General features: G+C 40.0%; 2 protein-coding genes across 2 annotated transcripts; both read left to right on the top strand.

The window, feature by feature from the left end:
- The first annotated feature begins 899 nt into the window (after positions 1 to 899).
- Positions 900 to 1,745, top strand: LOC148583162 (uncharacterized). The gene has a single exon (XM_088511594.1). The coding sequence runs from the start codon at positions 900 to 902 to the stop codon at positions 1,743 to 1,745; it is 846 nt and encodes a 281-aa protein (XP_088367720.1).
- A 9,623-nt stretch (positions 1,746 to 11,368) lies between these two features.
- On the top strand, positions 11,369 to 15,349 carry LOC132165748 (hematological/neurological-like protein). The gene is made up of 5 exons (XM_059576425.2): positions 11,369 to 11,601; positions 11,688 to 11,761; positions 13,631 to 13,760; positions 13,870 to 14,181; positions 14,860 to 15,349. Exons 1-5 carry the CDS (start codon positions 11,485 to 11,487, stop codon positions 15,130 to 15,132), a joined length of 906 nt encoding a protein of 301 aa, XP_059432408.2. The 5' UTR covers positions 11,369 to 11,484; the 3' UTR covers positions 15,133 to 15,349.
- The last annotated feature ends 5,268 nt before the right edge of the window (positions 15,350 to 20,617 follow it).

Genomic DNA, 20,617 nt, shown 5'->3' on the forward strand with positions numbered 1-20,617 from the left:
CAAGTCGCTTAAATCGTGGAAGAACTAACAAACATAATCTTTTCATTCAAATGTTTGTTTAGACGAGATCAAGGGATAAGATTCCTTAATAAATGGGAAATCAGATTTTCTCCAATGCCTATAAATACAAGTCATATGATCAAAGCAAAGGTAATCACAACTCTCATAATTTGAGCTCTGTAGTTGTTATTGTCATCCTTTCCCATTCTGACTTAGGCATCGGAGTGCTCACGCCGGCTCACCCCCGGTCACTTCGATCCTTCTTCTTTCTTTGTTGTGCAGTCAAATTGTTCGGGTGTTGGTCCAATTCAAGCTCGGCAAGCGTGCCACATCATCTTTTGGAAAACTGTGCATTAACAGTTTGGCGCCGTCTGTGGGAACTTCAATTTTCATCAGTTCTCTACTAATCTAAAATGGTGACTACCCGTTCCACTGCTGCAGCCTCCAATGTACCACCACCATCCGATCTAGCCGAATTCATGAAGCAGATGTCTGAATCCATGAAGGTTCTGAAAAAGCAGAATGAAGACCTGGCTGTAAGGCTCACAGCTGCTAAGGGCCGTAATAGCCAGAAGGATCAAGAGCGAGCACGAAGGCGTGAAGAACGGCGTGAGAGGGAAAGGCGAAGGGAGATTTGTGATGGGAAACGAACTGCAGGTTCCCATCGCGATGAGGAAGCAAGTTCAGTCCAAGCTAGCCATCATACTACTGTCCATAATGAGGAGCATCGTGAGCAGCATAACCCAGAGAGGTGTCAGCATACTAGGCCTCGAAGGGAGCAATTTCAGGGGCGAAATGAGGCCCAGATGAGTGCTGACATGGAAGATTTAAAGAAGAAGTAGGAAGAACTAACTCGCAGGCTAGCTGAAAAGGATGGAAAAACCCCTGCTTCGGGGCTTATGGATAACACCGATCTGCCTTTCACTGACCGAGTGTTAAGTTTCCCTTTGCCTGAAAACTTCAAGATGCCTCGCGTCAAGGAGTTTAACGGTAGTAGCGACCCTTCTGAACATATGAAAAGCGTCCGTGTTCACTTTTCCCTTCATAGGTTTCCAGATGAAATAGCATGCAGAGCCTTTCCTCTCACTCTGAAAGGAGTTGCTCAGGACTGGTTTGCCAGATTGCTTGCCAAGTCGATAAATAGTTTCAAAGAACTTGGAAGTCTTTTTTTAAGCCAATTCCTGGCTACCAAGAAGAGGAGGAAGCACTCGGCTTGCTTACTGTCATTGCGTCAAGGGAAGGAAGAAAGCCTGAAGGATTTCATGCATAGGTTCAATAAAGAAAAATTGCTAGTGGATAATCCGGGGGATCAAACGGTATTGTCCGCATTATGGCATGGAGTCAGGCCAAACGGGCCTCTAATGGCCGAAGTATCAAAAAGTTCTACAGAAATAACTCTTCCCGAGTTTATCGCCAAAATAGAAGAGTATATTAATCAGGAAGAAATGATTAAGGCTCTCACGAAGGGTCAGGAGGAAGAAGACCGGGAGAAAGAGGACGCTAAAAAGGAGCCACCTATAGCATCCGCTCCAAAGGAAGAAAAGTTTCAGAAGAGAGTAGTAAAGAAGACTGTACCATCAGTCCCAAAGACAGAACCCCGGCGACGTGAAGATCGAAGGTTCACACTTTTGAATACCAGGGTCAACGAAGTGTTCATGGAGATCAGAAGAGACCCAGCTTTCAGGTGGCCAAGTAAGTTGCGGGGTGATCCGAGGAAGCGAGATCGGACAAAGTTCTGCGAGTAACACAATGATCATGGACATTTGACGGAAGACTGCATAACCTTGCGGCAGGAAATCGAAACTTTCATTAGAAATCGAAGGCTAGTAAGATTCCTAGCAGGGGAAAGGAACCAAGGCGCGATGCATCAACAGCCTCTCCTATTAGATGGAAACCGAGCTGAAAGGGCACGGGAGCCGAGACGTGATCGGGATGATGGTCCTAGAGAAGATCCGAGACCCCCTCGGGATCAAGGAGTAGTAGGAGAAATCCATACTATTGCCGGAGGAATAGCTGGTAGAGGACAGTCTAATTCGGCCAAGAAAGCCCATGCTAGGAAGACACAGGCCGAGGAAGTCTTTACAGTGCATAGACCGTCCAAAGTTGCAAAAAAGGATTCAGTGATCCTTTCTTTCTCTGAAGAGGGCGCTAGGGGGGTAATGCAACCCCATGATGACCCGCTAGTAGTAACTGTAACAGTGGCCAACCATATGATCCACAGAATTCTGGTGGACAATGGAAGCTCGGCTGATATACTGTACTGGCCAGTTTTTAAGCAAATGGGTATCGATCGTGACAGGGTCACACCATTTAGCTCTCCCCTGGTTGGATTTGCAGGAGAGCAGGTCCAGTCGATTGGTCTTATTTCACTCCCTGTAACGGCAAGAACAGCACCTAAGCAAAAAACTGTGATGGTAGATTTTTTGGTTATTGACCGACCAGGTTCCTACAATGCTATTATCGGTAGACCTGCTTTGAATAAGTTAAAGGCTGTAACTTCGACATACCACTTGATGATGAAGTTCCCGACGGAAGAAGGAGTCGGAGAAGTGAAGGGAGATCAAACCCAGGCGAGAAGATGTTACAATACGTCTCTCAAGAGAGTAGGGGTGTGGGAAAAAAGTTATTACGGGTGTTGAAAAAAAGTTATTACGAGTAAATAAGGGTGTTGAAAAAAAGTTATTACGGGTGTTGGAAAAAAGTTATTAGGAGTAAGTAAGGGCGTTGGAAAAAAGTTATCACGAGTAAGTAATATATTATAGATCGAATAAATTCTTCTCTCTACCCACAGTCGTCTATTTTCATACTACCCAAACACCATGGCTTGTCTTAGGGCCTCAGATCCGACTCCTATTGTAATTAGTATAGTAGGTGGGAATAACAGGAATGACCCAAAGGGGGAACCAGCTGAACCACTGGAGGATATGGTTATAAGTGGAGACAAGACTTTGAAGATTGGGACGCAGCTCAGTCCCAAAATCCGAGACGTCCTCATCATCTTCTTAAGAAGGAATTTAGAAGTTTTTGCATGGACTCACGAAGACATGCCAGGAATTGATCCTGAAGACATCCTCCACTAGCTAAATGTGGATCCAAGTGTGAAACCAGTAAAGCAAAAAAGAAGAAAGTTCGCCCCTGAACGGAATGTGGCCATAGCAAAAGAAGTAGAGAAGCTTCTCAAAGCTCGTTTCATTGAAGAAGTATGTTATTCCGATTGGTTGGCTAATGTAGTATTAGTCAAGAAGTCCAATGGGAAGTGGAGGATGTGCGTGGATTTCACTGACCTCAATAAAGCTTGTCCAAAAGACAGTTTTCCATTACCTCGCATTGATGTATTGGTGGATTCAACAGCTGGATATGGATTACTTAGCTTCATGGACGCCTTCTCTGGTTATAACCAGATATACATGCATCCAGAAGACCGTAAGAAAACTGCGTTCATAACTGACCGAGGCTTGTACTGTTATAAGGTCATGCCATTCGGTTTGAAGAATGAAGGGGCAACATACCAGAGGCTGGTAAACAAGATGTTCCGAGACCAGATCGGACGCAATATGGAAGTATACGTCGATGACATGCTGGTCAAGAGTGTGTTGCCAAAAAAACACATACTCGACTTGCAAGAGGCGTTCACAACCTTGAAGAAGTACGGGATGAAGTTGAATCCCTCAAAGTGTGCATTCGGAGTTTCAACAGGAAAGTTCCTTGGTTACATGGTGTCCAGCCGAGGAATAGAAGCCAATCCTGAAAAAATACAAGCTGTCTTGGATATGCAATTTTCGAGAAACTTAAAACAGCTTCAGCAATTGACAGGAAGGGTGGCAGCACTAAATCGGTTCATTTCACGATCGATCGACAAGTGTCTTCCGTTTTTCAAAGTCTTGCGAAAGGCCTTTGAATGGACAGACGAATGCGAAAAGGCCTTCAGACAGCTGAAAGAATACCTGATGAGGCCGCCTTTGCTGAGCCAGACAACACCTGGGGAGGTACTATATTTGTACTTAGCCGTGTCCCAAACGGCTGTAAGTGCTGCGTTAATTCGAGAAGAAGAAGGAATTCAAAAGCCTGTATACTTCACAAGTAGAGCTTTGAGGGGCGCTGAAGAAAGATATCCCCAGATGGAGAAACTAGCTTTTGCCTTGGTTATTACATCCAGAAAGCTCCGACCCTACTTCCAAGCTCATACTATCAGGGTTTTGACTAAATACCCTTTGAAGAAAGTATTAAGGAAACTAGATCTTTCAGGAAGATTAGCTAACTGGGCTATCGAGCTGGGAGAATTTGATATCGAATTTCTCCCTCGGAATTCTCTCAAGGGCCAAACACTAGCTAATTTTCTGGCAGAATTCACTAACTTGCCAGATATCACCATCTGGCCAAGTGACGAAACCTGGGTAATTTATGAGGATGGATCATCTACGAGAAAGCATGGTGGAGTAGGCATAATAATGATTACTCTCGATGGGGAAGAATTATGCAGTGCATTGAAGTTGAAGTTCAAAACAACGAATCATGAGGCCGAGTACGAGGCAGTCTTGGCAAGACTCGGTTTAGCTCTTGAAATGGGAGCCAAATTTGTCGAAGTACGGAGTGACTCCCAGGTCGTTGTAGGGCACATCAGAGGGGAATTCGAAGCCAAGGGAGATAAGATGAAGTTATACTTATCTAAGGTGCAGGATATGCAAGTTTTATTTGAGAAATTTAGCATTGTGAAAATTCCGAGATCAGAGAATGAAAGAGCAGACCAGTTGGCCCGAATGGCCTCAACGGCTAGTAAAGAGATTGAAGCCGAGACTCCTATCCAAATTCTTCCACAGTCATCAGTTACCGAGATGGTGTCGGTCTCGACATCCGAGACCGTACCTAATTGGCAGCTAGAAATCGTGAAATACCTGGAAAAAGGAATACTTCCTTCAGATAAAAAACTGGCTATCCGATTGAAGGTAAGAGCATAAAGGTTCACAATGATAAATGGAGTCCTTTACAAAAGGGGTTTCACGTTGCCACTCTTAAAATGTATTTCAAAGGATGAAGGAAATTATATCCTTAGAGAGATCCATGAAGGGGTCTGTGGAAGCCATTCTGGAGCCAGAATATTAGCACATAAAGCAGTCCGAGCAGGTTTCTATTGGCCCAACATGAATCGGGACTCGGCAGATATAGTCAGAAATTGTAACAAGTGCCAGCGATTCGCTAACGTCACTCATCAACCGCCTGAAGACCTGAGTGCAATCTCTTCACCTTGGCCCTTCTCCCAATGGGGGGTAGATATAGTAGGACCATTGCCTCGGAGCAGGGGAAATGCACAGTTCGCGGTTGTTGCTGTAGATTATTTCACCAAGTGGGCAGAGGTTGAAGCCTTAGTAAAGATCACAGCCAAGACAATAGAACGATTCTTATGGAAAAACATCATATGTCGGTATGGCATTCCCCATGCTTTTATCACGGATAATGGCAAGCAATTCGACTGCGACTCGTTCCGAGCTTGGTGTGCCCAGCTGCGAATAAGGAACTATTACTCGTCACCAGGGCACCCCTAGGCAAATGGGCAGGTAGAGGCCACCAACAAAACAATTTTCAAGATCTTGAAGAAGAAGCTAGATGATCGGAAAGGAAACTGGGCAGAAGATTTGCCAGAAGTATTGTGGGCATACCGAACGACCAAGAGAATTCCAACCGAAGAGACACCATATGCCTTAGCATTCGGAACTGAGGCAGTCATTCTAGCTGAGGTAGGCTCAAGCAGTTATCGCGTAGAGACTTTCCAATCCGAGACTAATAACGAGGGGTTACAGCTGCACTTGGATTTGCTACAAGAGAAGCGGGATCAAGCCCAAGTGGCTATGGCAGCGTATCAGGCAAGAGTGGCTCGTTATTTCAACAAAAAGGTCAAGCCTCGGAGCTTCAAAGTTGGAGATATGGTTCTACGTAAAGCTACTTTGGCGACTAAGGACTCGGCTGAGGGAAAACTGGCTCCTAATTGGGAAGGACCTTATAGGGTGATTGAGTGCGAAAGAGTAGGAGCATACCACTTGGAAGATGCCAAAGGTAAGGCTCTTCCGAGGCCTTGGAATGCTGAGCACCTTAAAAAGTACTATGTCTAAAATGCTGCGATATGTAAGTTGTTCGTCATTTCATTACTTTATTTTAATGAATAAAAGTATCTCGGAGTTATGCAGCATATAAGGTTCATATGTACAAATTAAATGATTTCATTAATCTTGGAGAAGACGGCTGAAAAGGTGCTTCCGAGCAGGATGCAACCAAAAGAAGCATTCTCTTAAAAGAACTCTCCGAGACCTAACTCGGAGTAGCATGAAAGAACTCTTCGAGACCTAACTCGGAGTAGCATAAAAGAACTCTCCGAGATCTAACTCGGAGTAGCATGAAAGAACTCTCCGAGACCTAACTCGGAGTAGCATAAAAGAACTCTCCGAGACCTAACTCGGAGTAGCATAAAAAAAAAAAAACTCTCCAAAACTCGACACGGAGTAGGAATCCGACTCTACGAGACAGAAACTCGTTATAATGTAACCAAGGCTAAAATAAAGTTTCCAAGACCTAATCCGGAGAAATATAGTTATAAGCTTCTTTAACTACCTTAAGCAACAAACAAAAATCAGAAAGTTGTTACTTCAAGATTCATAAAAAACTCGTTTCATTAGGAAATTTGAGGTATATACAAAGAGCTATCATGTGGTATTACACTATTTTGCCTTAGGGGCAGAAGGAGGATTAACATCGGGGGCCTCGGCAGAGGCGGACTCGGCAGAAGCGGCCTCTGATCGGGTGTCATCTGGATCAGGCTCGGCATCTTGGCAATGTTGATTTGAGAAGGGATCGAAGAAAAAATTTTTTATCCCTGCTGCGTCAGGCATTTGTTCTTGGCCTAGGTTTACCAGTTGAGTCATAGCTGCGTCCGAGCAAGGGATGTCCTTGATCTTTACCCTATCGAGATCTGTTTTTCAGGTCGAGTCCTTAGCCCATGCTCGAAAGGTTTCAAAGCCGAGAATGAGTCCGTCAGTCCAGGCGGAGTTTCGGACCCATGAAGCAAAGGATAGCTGGCGCAAATAATTGGCAACTTGGCTCTTAGCCTCCTTCAACTGAGCTCTCACCTGAGCATATTTGCCCTTGAAGAACTTCAGTTTCTCCTCGGCAACCATTTTGGCGTTATTTGTCTTTGCCACCAAGGCTTTCTGCTCCAGGATTTCAGCCTGAGCCATTTCCAATTGATCCGAGACGCCCGAATGCCTTTCCTCCAACTGGTTCAGATCTTCTCTTATAATGGAGTTGTCCTCCTGGAGTCGGCTTATTTGAGTACGAAGACCCTTAATCTCGGCCGCCAACTTCGCAGCCTCAAACTCAGCCCTTGTTCGAGCCGCAGCCATCTCGGATGTTTCGGCCTGCATTATTGACTGTTGTTGGCCCGAGAGCAGTAGTTCCTCGTCTTGCTTAGCCACTACCTCCTTTAGCCTGGTATTTTCGGCTTCCAGGTTAGTGATTAAGCCTTGGAGGGTGTCGGTCTTATTGGTCGATTCCTCGGCTACCTTCCGGAAGTAGCAGTACAAAACCAGCGACCTCATAATACCCTGTGACAAGGATTTTGTCAGTATGTTTATGCATAAAGTAAAAAAAAAAAAGGAGGTAGTATACATACAGTGAGTTGGAAATAAATCATCTACTCTGCCATGCCTTGAGCAGAGATATCGCGTTCTATGATAAGGCTCTCGTGTGGAATTAAATCCACAAGTGCCAAGAAAGGATTGCCCTTCAGGTCGCCACTGAATTCTGCAAGACGTCCTCCGACAGTCCAATCCACTCCCTGAGGTCTGATTGGCGAAACGGAAGAGGAGGAGGTCTCGGCAACAGATCCTTTCTCACCTTCCGAGGCTTTCCCAGCAACATTGGCCTTCTTAGTTGCTGTGGGTGTCGACATCCGAGCCCTGGCAGCTTTAGGAGCATGTATTTCCGGCACTGCCTCGGCAACAGGGGAGTGAGGTCGGGTTCCTTCGACAGCTACAATAGGCTCCTCGGTCTTCTCACACACCATAGCTACGGAGCTGTCTGAATGCTCCACCAACTCTATATCATCCAAGATGTGCTGAATATTAGAGCCCAAGGGTTGGAGTGATAAAGATCCAACAGGGATTGCAGTCCCTGCCTCGGCTCCAGCTGAGACCAAGGGAGTGGCGTTCAATGGCCGTGCCTGAACAGGCTCGTTTGCAAGAAAGGCCTCAACCTCCGCCACCGGTTTTACCACAGGTCTAGGGGCAGCCTTTCGCCTGGCAGCCAGCAAGCTGGCAAATTGGTCCTGCGCCTTCACCTCTGCCGCTTTTACCAATTTCCTTTTTTTAGGGTGAGAAGCCTCGGATTCTCCTAATCTCTCAGGCTCGTCAACCAAGCGCAGAGCCCTAGCTGCCCGAGGTGGGGGGTTAGGTTTTGTAGCCACTTTCAATGGCCCTGTAGTTCGAAATTGTGGAGCGCCAGGAGGGTCCGCTCTCCCACCAATCTTCAGAGCTCCGCCTGTTCGAAGTGGAGGATTCTTCTGCTTGGGTGACTCGACCAGTTTGCCTTTACCTTTGTCAAGTCTGGTCTTCCGCGGGGTAGCTCCCCGAGTGTTGGCCGCTGGAGGGTCTAAGAAAGGAACCTTTGGGTCTAAGAAAGGAACCTTTGGGTCTCGGACGACCGCGGAAACAGGTCCCTTCTTACCTCCGCCATCGCCTTTTTCCAATGTGACGAGGCCTCCTCCTTGCGAGGCCGTATTCATTAGCAATGAGTAGCTTAGTAGATTCTCGTGTTTGAGTCCACCTTAAGACATCATTTACGCGCCGTTGTTCGTCATCAGTAAGGGCTGGCTCTTTAGAGGCGTTCGCTGCAGGAATGCTGGTTTCCCGAGGCACTCTCGGACCCTGGGCAACTTCAGTAGGGTGAAACTCCCACCTGCCTGTTGCAAAAAAGTATTTTCCCTTCCATGCATGGTTGCTAGAATATTTACCATCTACATGAACGAATTTCCCCCTTCGTGACTGGAAATTGTATAGACCATCGCACTTTGGGTTCTTTTGAAGCCGATATACCCATAAAAATTCTCGAGCTGTGAGATGATGTCCCGGTCCGAGTGCCAAAGGCCACAGCAACACGCAGGCGTAGATGAGTCTCCAGGCGTTGGGCACAATTTGGTGGGGAGCTAGATTCAGATAGCTCAGCAACTCTCGAATGATCGGCGGAAAGGGTAAGCGGAAACCAGCACGGAACATCGTCTCGTACAAACAAACTTCGTGCGCATTAGAACGCACTATGGCACCCATCCGTTCATCATCGAAATGCAGCTTTACGGATTTGGGGATAAAGCACTCTTCCCAAATTCTGGCTTCATCAGCCTTAGTTAACAACGGCCGCCAGCAGGCTGGGTAGGTGTTGCCGCCGAGGCCGTCGGATCCTGATCCCTCATCTCCAGACATGGTATATAAAAAAAGAAAGAGCTTTCGAAGAACGAAGAGAAAGCAGAGAGCTAGAACTCGAGCAAGAAACGGAGAGAATGGAAGAAGGAGAAGAGGACTATTGTGCTTTAATAAGACCGCCTCGGTAACATGCACATTAAATGCGCCGTATGGAGCAGGCCTCGACAAGCGACACGTGGACATACTTTATGACTCAGTTCAAAATACCGATAAGGCCTCGGAATACCAACTGACGCCGCCCGAAAATTTTGAAATTTAAATATTCCCTCCGAAATTTAAATTTCAAAATTTTGCCGCCTTATTAATCCGAGACGGGGTTGGAGAAATATTGACTGTCTCGGAATTTCTTTCAATAAAAACTGGCCTCGGTTCATTCCATCAAAACATGAAATTTCTTTAGTTCTACAAACTTCAAAATTGGGGGGTAACTGTTGGGTCATGAACTAGCTTGCAATTTATTGAGCAGTCCTTGGGCCCAGCAAGAGGAGGCCCAAGTCCGAGACCTACTCTAAAGGCCCAAGTCCGAGACCTAATCAGGTGATCCGAGATGAGACCTACTCATGTCATCCGAGACCTAATCAAGTGATTCGAGACGAGACCTACTCATGTTATCCGAGACCACAAATCCGAAGCAACCTCTAGCCGAAACTAAAAAGTCCGAGAATAACTCAGGACATGTAAGTTTCAGTAAAGGGAACAACTCTGATATCTCAAAAGATATTATAATTGATCCTCTGATTTCAAGTCGCTTAAATCGTGGAAGAACTAACAAACATAATCTTTTCATTCAAATGTTTGTTTAGACGATATCAAGGGATAAGATTCCTTAATAAATGGGAAATCAGATTTTCTCCAATGCCTATAAATACAAGTCATATGATCAAAGCAAAGGTAATCACAACTCTCATAATTTGAGCTCTGTAGTTGTTACTGTCATCCTTTCCCATTCTGACTTAGGCATCGGAGTGCTCACGCCGGCTCACCCCCGGTCACTTCGATCCTTCTTCTTTCTTTGTTGTGCAGTCAAATTGTTCGGGTGTTGGTCCAATTCAAGCTCGGCAAGCGTGCCACGTCATCTTTTGGAAAACTGTGCATTAACAGTAGTTATTCTAAAACTTTTGCTATATTATATAATTATTTTAATCATTTCTTTCTCTCCTTTCTTTTTTCTCCCTCTCTTTTTCCCTTAAGAAACAATAAAAATAATAATATAAAAATAAAGTACAAGAGTTGAATATATAGCGGGTTAGAGTTTGTTTTGAAAAACTAATAACTAAAATGTATAAAAATGTGTATTATTTTGAATATCTAAAATATTAGTCATCGTTGGAAATGCTCTAAAATGATAAAGATAGAGAGTTTGGTTTATGAGGGCGGCGTTTCGTGGTAGCAAATATCGTAGCGAAATGACATTTTCTTTTTTCAAGAAAAGTGATAGAAAGGTAAATAGGAAACATTTTCGATGAATGATAGAAAAATGTAAAGATTTGGTATTTTCATAACATTTACTATTGTTGTTTCATGCCGATGTATTATCCTCTTAATGGAGGGTACAAAAGACTTAATTTATAACAAGTCCTTATAAAAATTATTCTGGTATCAATTTAATAAAATTAATTTTTTTAAAAAAAATCAAAATGATGTGTACGAAGAAGAAAAATGTTATTTTGTATTCTCGTTTATTTTTTTAATTTTTTTTTAAATCATCAATTGAATTTTTTTTTTCTAAGCCATCAATTGAATTTTTAAGACCATAAAGATCCAAAACCACAATTTCTTCATTATTATTATTATTATTTTTCCTATTATTAATAGGCATCACATCATAACCCTACGGAAAAATAGAAAATGAAAACAGAAAAAACAAACCATAGAGTTTGGTGGACAACATTTACACAACCCTTAAATTTTCAAATTTGTTTGAAAAAATATCTCAAAGGCAGAGCAGACAAGGCTGACGTTCAGAAAACTCACTCACGTACACACGCAGAGAGAGAGAGAGACAGAGACAGAGACAGAGAGAATGGAGAGAAGCACGCCAGTGAGGAAGCCTCACACGTCCACAGCGGATCTGCTCACCTGGTCGGAGGTCCCTCGGTCAGACATTCCGGCCACCGTCTCCGGCGCTCGCCCTCATCAGGTACCACCTCTTGATTTCTCCGGTGATAAATGTACGGTTCTGCACCACACATATTAATACAAACACTTGTGTGTTTGCATTCTCAGCCGTCCGATAGAATGAGCAAAGTCCTCCACGGAGATCAGCTCACCGAAGAAGAAGCTCAGAGCCTTGAGAAAAAGTAAGATTGGTTTTTGTTTTTGTTTTCAAAGATTGCATTCTATTTTGCGCTCAAAGATTTTCGCTTTTGAGCTTAATTTTCTTCTCGTCAAGTCTGAAAAGTTCATCCTTTTCTTGAAATTAATTTCAAATGCTGCTTTACAATGCAATAATTGTATGCACTCCGATTTCGCTGCATGCAGTTTCTCTTTTGTGTTCCTCGATTCCTTTCCGATTGTGCTTTGTTGACTTTAAAGTCAGATCTAATTGATGCTTTCTTGGTTTCGATCTGATTTCGTTTCTGTTTCAAATGCTGGCTTATTCTTTAGAAATGCGACTGATAGAATTTTTGTGTCAGTATTTTTTGTTCCTGATCTGTGTTATAAGGTAAATTCTGAAGCTTCTCCTCTGATTAATCTTTAAATTAGAGTAGCTACTGCAATTATGGTCATTTTTCTTTTCAATATGTAATATAAACTTGATTACGCCCATGCAGACACAATCACAAAAATATATTTGTGGAAGTGTGAAGAAAGCTTCATCGTCTCAGTAGAATATGAGGGTCAATGATCTTATAAGACTTAACAGCTATGGGCATATCCGAGTTAGAAATGGTCAAAGTCAGTTATACCCACCTCCACAAATTTTGGATTGCCCATTCATCTAACTCTATCACAATTTACTGCCCAAACTAGCAATTTGGGCAACAAATTGCTTGAATCTCAATCCTTGAAAATAGGATCTTGATTTGTGGTATTCCTTCTATACTTAGAAGATATTGAAGCGATACTAATATACTTAAAATAGGGATTGATATTGCTGACGGCATAATCCAGAACGAAAAAATAGGATAAGATTTTCACGAGAATAGCCACTGCCATTTCTGGCATAACAAGGTGAGTTTGTTTTATTACCAAACTTCGAAGTCTCAAAATTTACATAATAGAATTCTGTAGCTAATGCGATGCATGTGTAAAAATAAAATGAGTATTAACTATTGAGAAATGCTACACATTCCAAAATTTCTTTCCAAAAGTTGGTTCTCAAATAATGTGTTACCATCCCATGAGTTGGTAACACACTTCCCAAAATAATAAATCTCATGAGATGGTGATACATTATTTGGAAACTAGCTTTTGGGAAGAAAAATTTGGGATGTGTAGCACTTCTCTTAACTATTTATTATTTGAAGGAGTGGGAAGAAATAATTAAGAAAATAATAAATGTGTGAAAGTAGGGAGGTGGTAAATTTCAAAAGTTTTTTAATGAATTCAATTGGGGGGATCTAAATCCCTCTTACAAAGAATACCATGTTCTTAAAGAACGGAAAACTTAATTCATTTGATTGTTGATGTTGAGGCTAAAAGTCTAGGAAGCTTCTGTAGAGTCTATTTTGGTAGTCCAGCCCTTTCAGCTCATGTAAACTTTAAATGCAGCTCCTCCATTGACCAAGTAAGAAATGGAATAGCATTGCTTGGAGGGAATTAGATAGAGTTTATACAATTTTACATTGTGAAAACTTACTATTAAAGTTCCTTCCTTGTCCATTAGGACCAGAGCAAGCTGCTAGATTAAGTTTTGGTTCACCCAAAGAAAAAAAAAAAAAAGTATTAAGCTTGAACCTACTGCCAGCTTACTCTTTTTTGCCCTCATCAGGGTTCTGGTTTGACTCTGCTTAAACATGTTCTTAACTCTGCTAGAGTTCACTGTAACTTTCCAACAAATATAAATAAATAATGATAAAGCTGAAAAATAAATCTTGCTGCTATAGATTTTCAAGCTTATGCTACATCATCTGGATTTCCTATTGCAAGGTCTGTGACATCACGATTTCGTATTATGGGTGTCATGTATCTAAGTCTATTTGGAACTGTTTGTGTGCTACTTTCAGGAAGCCATGTTCTGGGTATAAATTAAAAGAAATTACTGGTAGTGGTATATTTGCTGGAAACGGCGAAGATGGTGCATCAGAATCTGATGCTGCTAATCACAATAACAGAACAGGGCTGCGTGTTTATCAGGTATATTAGTTTATCTCATTGGGTTTAAGGTCCAATGTGAGAATCTTAGACATCAAGAGTCCATCATGTTGTCCATTCTCCCTCTAACTTACTATGTCTTAACGTTCAGCAAGCAATGAATGGAATTAGTCAAATTTCATTCAGTACTGAAGAGAGTATTTCTCCCAAGAAGCCTACCTCTCTCCCTGAGGTAGCAAAGCAGCGTGAACTAAGTGGGACATTGCAAAGTGATTCAGATGCAAAGACTAAGAAGCAGACATCAGAGGCCAAGGGTAAGGAGCTCAGTGGCCACGATATCTTTGGCCCTCCTGAAATAGTACCTCGGTCAGTGGCTGCTGCACGGACCTTGGAATCAAAAGAAAGTAGAGACATGGCGGAGCCTGGACCTCGAAATGTACGGACGTCTGTCAAAATTTCAAATGTGAGTATTTTGTGAGCATGACAGTGAATCCTTCATTGTCTTTATATCTCATTCCATCAAGTATTATAATTTGGATGAGAAGTTAAACAGTGGTCATTGTGCTAGTAGTTTCTTCTAATGCACCATGAAGGTAACTTTGTAGGCTGGATCTAATATTGAGTTAATGAAGGTGTTAAATTTTATGCATTCCTAAATTGAAAGCTTTTGGAACCAAATGGAGCTGAATTCCCATGCTTGAGAAACGTCAGAAGAGGATCCCATGACAATAATTTCAATTGCACTCTTATAATAAGTACCACACATCCTGGTTGATTTTCTAATTTGCATTCCTTTCTTTGCTTGAATGTTCATTCTTGGTATTTCCATCCAAATTATTGCAAATTGAATCCTATCCTTAGTTTCTTTCTACCAGTTTTTTCTGCTAGATGCAAGACTATTTCAAATGTTTATATCCAATCTCTCTCTCTCTCTGTTTGCTTTTGAAAATTAAGATGTACACCTGTAACACCTTTGAGCACAATGTATAAAAGGAGGATGTACAATGGCTCTTCTTTTTTATAGGCTGATAGTATAAAATTCAAACATTTTCCAAAATGGATGTGTTTGTGAACTTTCATATCTTTGGTTTTCAGCTGCATGAACGAACTCATATTTTACTTTTGTTTGTCAATTTTACAGCCTGCTGGAGGCCAGAGTAATTTTATGTTTAGTGAAGAACCATTTGGCAAGACAGCTAAAAAAATACATAACCAGAAGTTTGCTGAGCTGACAGGCAATGGTATTTTTAAGGGAGATGTTCCTCCTGGATCTGCTGAAAAGCCACTGAGCACGGCTAAAATGAGAGAAATGAGTGGCAGTAACATCTTTGCTGATGGAAAGGCAGAGTCAAGGGACTATTTTGGTGGTGTCCGCAGGCCCCCTGGTGGTGAGAGCAGCATTAGATTGGTTTAAATTATCAGGAAATGGTGTTTTCTTAATACCCTTTTGTGAACTTCTGTGTTTACTTATAAAGCTTCCATGCTTGATGAGGATTAAGATTATTGTACCTTTGAGTGAATGTGTACTTTTATATCCATGCATTGTTAGGCTTAACATCTATAGGAGTATGGGAAGTCTATTTATTTACCTATGAATTAGGTAATAATTTAGTGAACATTTTTGCCTTTCATTGTTCCTTTTGTTTTTTCATTTCAAAACAAAAATATTAATCAACAACTCAAAACACTTTTTCAATTTTTTTTTTTTTAAATATATATATTCTCTAAAAAAAAACACTGCGACAATTGGACAAATTCACTCTATTGCTTGCCAACTGGGAGAGTTAGACAAAAGCTGCTGTGCTATTAACAACAAGCATGATCCATGTGTCAGATGCACGAGCTGGGGCCATGTGAGCTACATGGAGTAACAAGGAAAGTGGCATTTCATTTTGTGCAGGGTGCACGAATGCTGCAGAAGTAATTGCCTGGGCAAGTACAATTGCTTGATTGGTCGGATCCAAAGGTAATTTTAAAACAACAATAATCTTCATCCTCTAAAATTCTTAGAATATTTTACTATGTATTTTGTAAAAATATCTCAACATTAACCAAGGAGGTTAGCCTCCAACAAGTTTTTTTATTGTGTTTTTTAACACTTCTCAAGTTTTTGTTTTTTTAGAAATATTTTTCAATTTACCAAACAAAATTTCTTCTGTGAAATCCATAGAGAACATTTTTTTCAAATATGATTCTCGTAAAAAATAAAAAAATAAAAATTCTCAATTTTCACTTTTTCAAAAAATATTCTCAAAATCTAAAACCAAAAACACTTTATGGTGTTGTGTGCATACCCGTTGGATTTGGGACATGTGTCCTACAACAAGACATAAGGGACACATGACCCAATCCCAATGGGTCCATTTCCCACTGGAATTGAGACCCAAGCCAAATTCTTCATTTTCATTATCAATACAGCAAACAAAGGAAACATGTCCATATCTCAACAGGTCCAAGCCGAATCTTTCTTTTGGGGTTTGGATAGGGTCCAATTCCACTTGGATCTGGACCGTTGAAACTAAGATACGAATCCCTTATGTCCTGTCAAATGATCTCTTTGAGCCCTTTCCTCAACCTGCTCTTTTGATGAGTGGACTTGGGCTCCTTCTCCTTCGAGCCAATTCTCTGTCAAGTCAGCACATGAGGTGGCCTCTAATTCCTCAAGTGGCAGAATCTCTCCTGTAACCCCTGAAGAATGGCATTGTCTTTTGAGACTTAAACTTCAAGCCAGGCTTAAGCATCTTCTCTAGAAGATTGCCTGAAATTTACTTCATTTTCGTGCTAATATAGGCAGGTTTGTGCCTACTGAAGACCCTGAGGCATGGCTTTGCCCTTTTTGCAAGGGTCCTCAAGAAACCTTAGGCCCTATTTTCTTGAAATGTGCTTTGGCTATAATTATGTGGAGCTCTCATTGAAGAGGTATTATTCATATAATAGTTCACAATATATTCTAACATGTAACATCCACTTACTTATATAAAATATTAAGCCAATTGTTGGCCAGCTCCTTTATAAACACACCCCTTTTATAAACCCTTTATATTAAATATTGGTGATTGCAGGGCATTCACAATCTCCATTTTAGGCGTAAGTCACTGAAAATGATCATCTTCACACATTTGCTCCAACTTGTTTAGAGATTTCACCCCGAATGGCTGCAGCCACCACCGGACCTAGAAGCAGGTGCCCAACCAGTTGATTTTGAAGTGCATAACCATATTAGAGATTGGGCTAAGATAATGGTCACCTTTTGCTTAGCATCCCAACCTACAATAGCTCTCACATATATATGCCCAAGTTCACTCGAAATTCTCTCCAACCTTCCACGTGCTCTCTTTCGAATTCTTATTATGCTTTGCTTCCTTCTTCATCAGCAAATTCATGAATTCCAAGTTTCCTGTGATAAAAATAAAAATAAACAAAAATTGCAAAAAGAAAATGAAACAAAAATCTACCTAAACTAGTAGAGAAATAACAACAAATACAATAAAATAAAATTGCAAAAATAAAATAACTAGTAGAAAAATAAAATCAATTCAACTAAAAATCAATTTCACAAACAAATAAATCCCCGGCAACGGCGCCAAAATTTGATGTACAAATTTAATTGTACTCGCAAGCGCACGAGTCGTGTGCAATATAACGTGTGTGCAAGTGCGAGGTCGATTCACAGGGAATTGTGTCGTGAAAACTAATTCTTATCTAAACTAATCCTATTTTAACCTAGTTCCGAAATTTGTCGTGCATTTGAAATTGAAAACAAAAACAAAAACAAAATGAAATAATTAAAAGATAAAAAGGGCACTAAGGTATTCAGAATTCACCTCATCAAATTAAAGCATACATTCTCATGTGTTTGTTCATACATCCGACAAACAATTAAAACCTATGCATGTTCTATTGTTCCTATTGAAAGACTTAATAAATCCATCCATTTTACAAATAACAATGCATATCCAATTTAGTTCAAAAGATCCAATGTATTCATGCTTTGCACAAAAGACAATGGATATCCAAAGTATATCAAAAGATGCACAATATCCGTCGGATGAAACACAATGAATATCCAACTTCGGCACAATCAAACACAATTTTGTCACATAATTGAATTGAAATGAACATACATTACATTAAGGTCGGAATTGTATGAATAAAACATGAAAACATAAAACTAATCAATGGTGAGGCTTCACCTTCAACCTTAGTTGAAGATTTAGCCTCTCATGACAAAACAAATCATAAAGAAACTAAATTACTTCATTAAAATTAAAAACTTACAAAAGAATTCGAGTTCCAAGCTACAAAAACCCAGAAAACACGAAATACGACCAAGAACGGCGCCCCCGGCGCATCTCCGTACGTTTACAATGGAAAAGAATTATATTTATAAGCTAATTTTAGGGTTTCAACACTGCCAAGTCGGCCAAGTGCGATCGAGTGCACCTAGCGCTCGATCGCACTCGTGCAACAAGTTTGCTGCTGCATAGGGCGCGAGTGCGCTCGATCGCACTAAACGTGTGCTCGAGCCCACTTCCAGTCGGAATTAGCCAACTCTTGTGAAACATGACTTTGTAAATCTTTGAGTTAGCTTTCTAATGACACCAAGATCACCTCAATCTGAGCTATACAACTCTAGATATGATATTTTTAGTGGGACTCGTTGGGTGCAAATCATCGCTCGATCTCAATTTGCTGCCAATGCTCCATGAAGTGTCTTAAACCCCAGAATTAATGGAATGAGTTGCAAATATCACCTTAAAGCCGCATTTCTCTCTTAACAACCTGCAAATCACTAAAACACCAAAACTAACCAAAAACATCATAAATTAACACAGCTAAGAGATTAACAAACATAAGTTAAGGGGGCCAAATATACAATATTTGGCACTCATCAATAACCATATTAGAGATTGGGCTAAGATAATGGTCACCTTTTGCTTAGCATCCCAACCTACAATAGCTCTCACATGTATATGCCCAAGTTCACTCGAAATTCTCTCTAACCTTCCACGTGCTCTCTTTTGAATGCTTATTATGCTTTGCTTCCTTTTTCGTCAGCAAATTCATGAATTCAAAGTTTCCTGTGATAGCCCGAGTGCTTGACTGAGTTGGTGTCTTCTTTCCAGTGATAGCTTTCTTCACAGCCACTACAATTCCATTTCCTCTCTGCCGTCTCCAAATTATCACTTGGCTGCTCTATGTCATCTCCTTCCTTGTGGTTTTAGTTTATGCTCTCTGACATATGCCATCTCCTTCACAACTTTTTGGCCCAATTTCTTTTCTTATGTGGTCATTTTAAAAAAAAAAAATTTTAAAAAAAAATCTTAAGCAATAACATCCTATGTGGTCCTTTTTTTATTTGGTATTTTTTTTTTTAATGGTCTTTTTCTTCGTAATAATGATCACAATTTTTATGAAGAAAAATACTTTTAAAAAAAAAAAAAAAAAAAATAGACCATATAGGATGTTATTGCTTTATAATTTTATTTTATTTTATTTAAAAAAAAATAAAAAATAAAAGAAAAGTTGAGCCAAAGTTGTGTCTCTCTCTATATCTCACGGATATATCATATAACTGGGTTGACTAGCGGGTGTCATGGGTCATCGAGTAGATGAACCGGATCTTGGGGCAGGGCAATTCAAGGGCCAAATTTGTTAATTAGACTCTCTGCAAGAACTACGTTGTGGTCTGGAATAGAGGGACATATATAGTATCTATAGTCCTTTTCTAAACGTGTGTTTGTGCGTGAGATTGAGAGAGAGACTGAAAGGTGCCAAGGCGGGTTTGTTGCCTCAAGGGTTCGTTCGGCATTGGCAGGTTACTATTTAGTGGTCTGTTACTGTAGTAAAAATTGATTGATATGAAGAAAAAAAATGATGAAAAAATGAAAAAATTTAGTTTTGTAGTGATTTTTGTATTGAATAGTAATAAAAATTGATTGATATGATATAAAAAAATAAAATAATAGGGTGTCAATGCCGGCGGTTTTCTAACCGCCCGCTAACCGCTATTACCGCCTAGCAGTTATTGGGTTTAATAACCGTAACTGCTAACTGCTAACCGCCCTTTTATATAATATATTATTATAATTATAATTATAATAATATTTATACATATAACTTATTCAATTGATCATTAAATCACCAATTTTTTTTTTTAGATAATTAAATCACAATTTGAGTAGTAATATATTATCACTATAATTTATATGATTACATCACATGATCACGTGATCAATTGATCATTAAATCATTTGATTATATAATAACAAATTATACTTATATAAAATGACATAACTCATAAGTTATAAGTATGCAAGTTCATACTAATACAACAATTAAGTCCATTAAAAAAAAATACAACAATTAAGTATCTAGAGACTTAGTTCCAATGTATATTATAAACTTATAAGTTCATATATATATATATATATATATATAATATAATATAAATGTATAAAATCAATACTTAATTATATGATTCAATAATAATTCAAATACTTATTAAAGTTAATCATATTATTAATGTACAATGATAATGTGATTCGTATAATATCAAATTAAGTAATTGACATTGGAATAAACAATGTGTTACTTATAACCACAATTAAAGTATTAATGTATTATCATTCTAATTTATATGATTATATAATAACAAATTATACATATATAATATGACATAAATGATAAGTATACAAATTCATACTAATATAACAATTAAGTAACTAGAGACTTAGTTCCAATGTATGTTATAAACTTATAAGTCTATATATGTTATAAATTATAATTATACATATATGCATATGAATAATATAAATGTATAAGATCAATACTTAATCATATAATTCAATGACAATTCAAATACTTTATTCAAGTTAATCATATTAAATTTTAACAAG

The sequence above is a fragment of the Corylus avellana genome, chromosome 11 (genome assembly GCF_965113065.1).
Source record: "Corylus avellana chromosome 11, dhCorAvel1.hap1.2, whole genome shotgun sequence".
Classification (NCBI taxonomy): domain Eukaryota; kingdom Viridiplantae; phylum Streptophyta; class Magnoliopsida; order Fagales; family Betulaceae; genus Corylus; species Corylus avellana.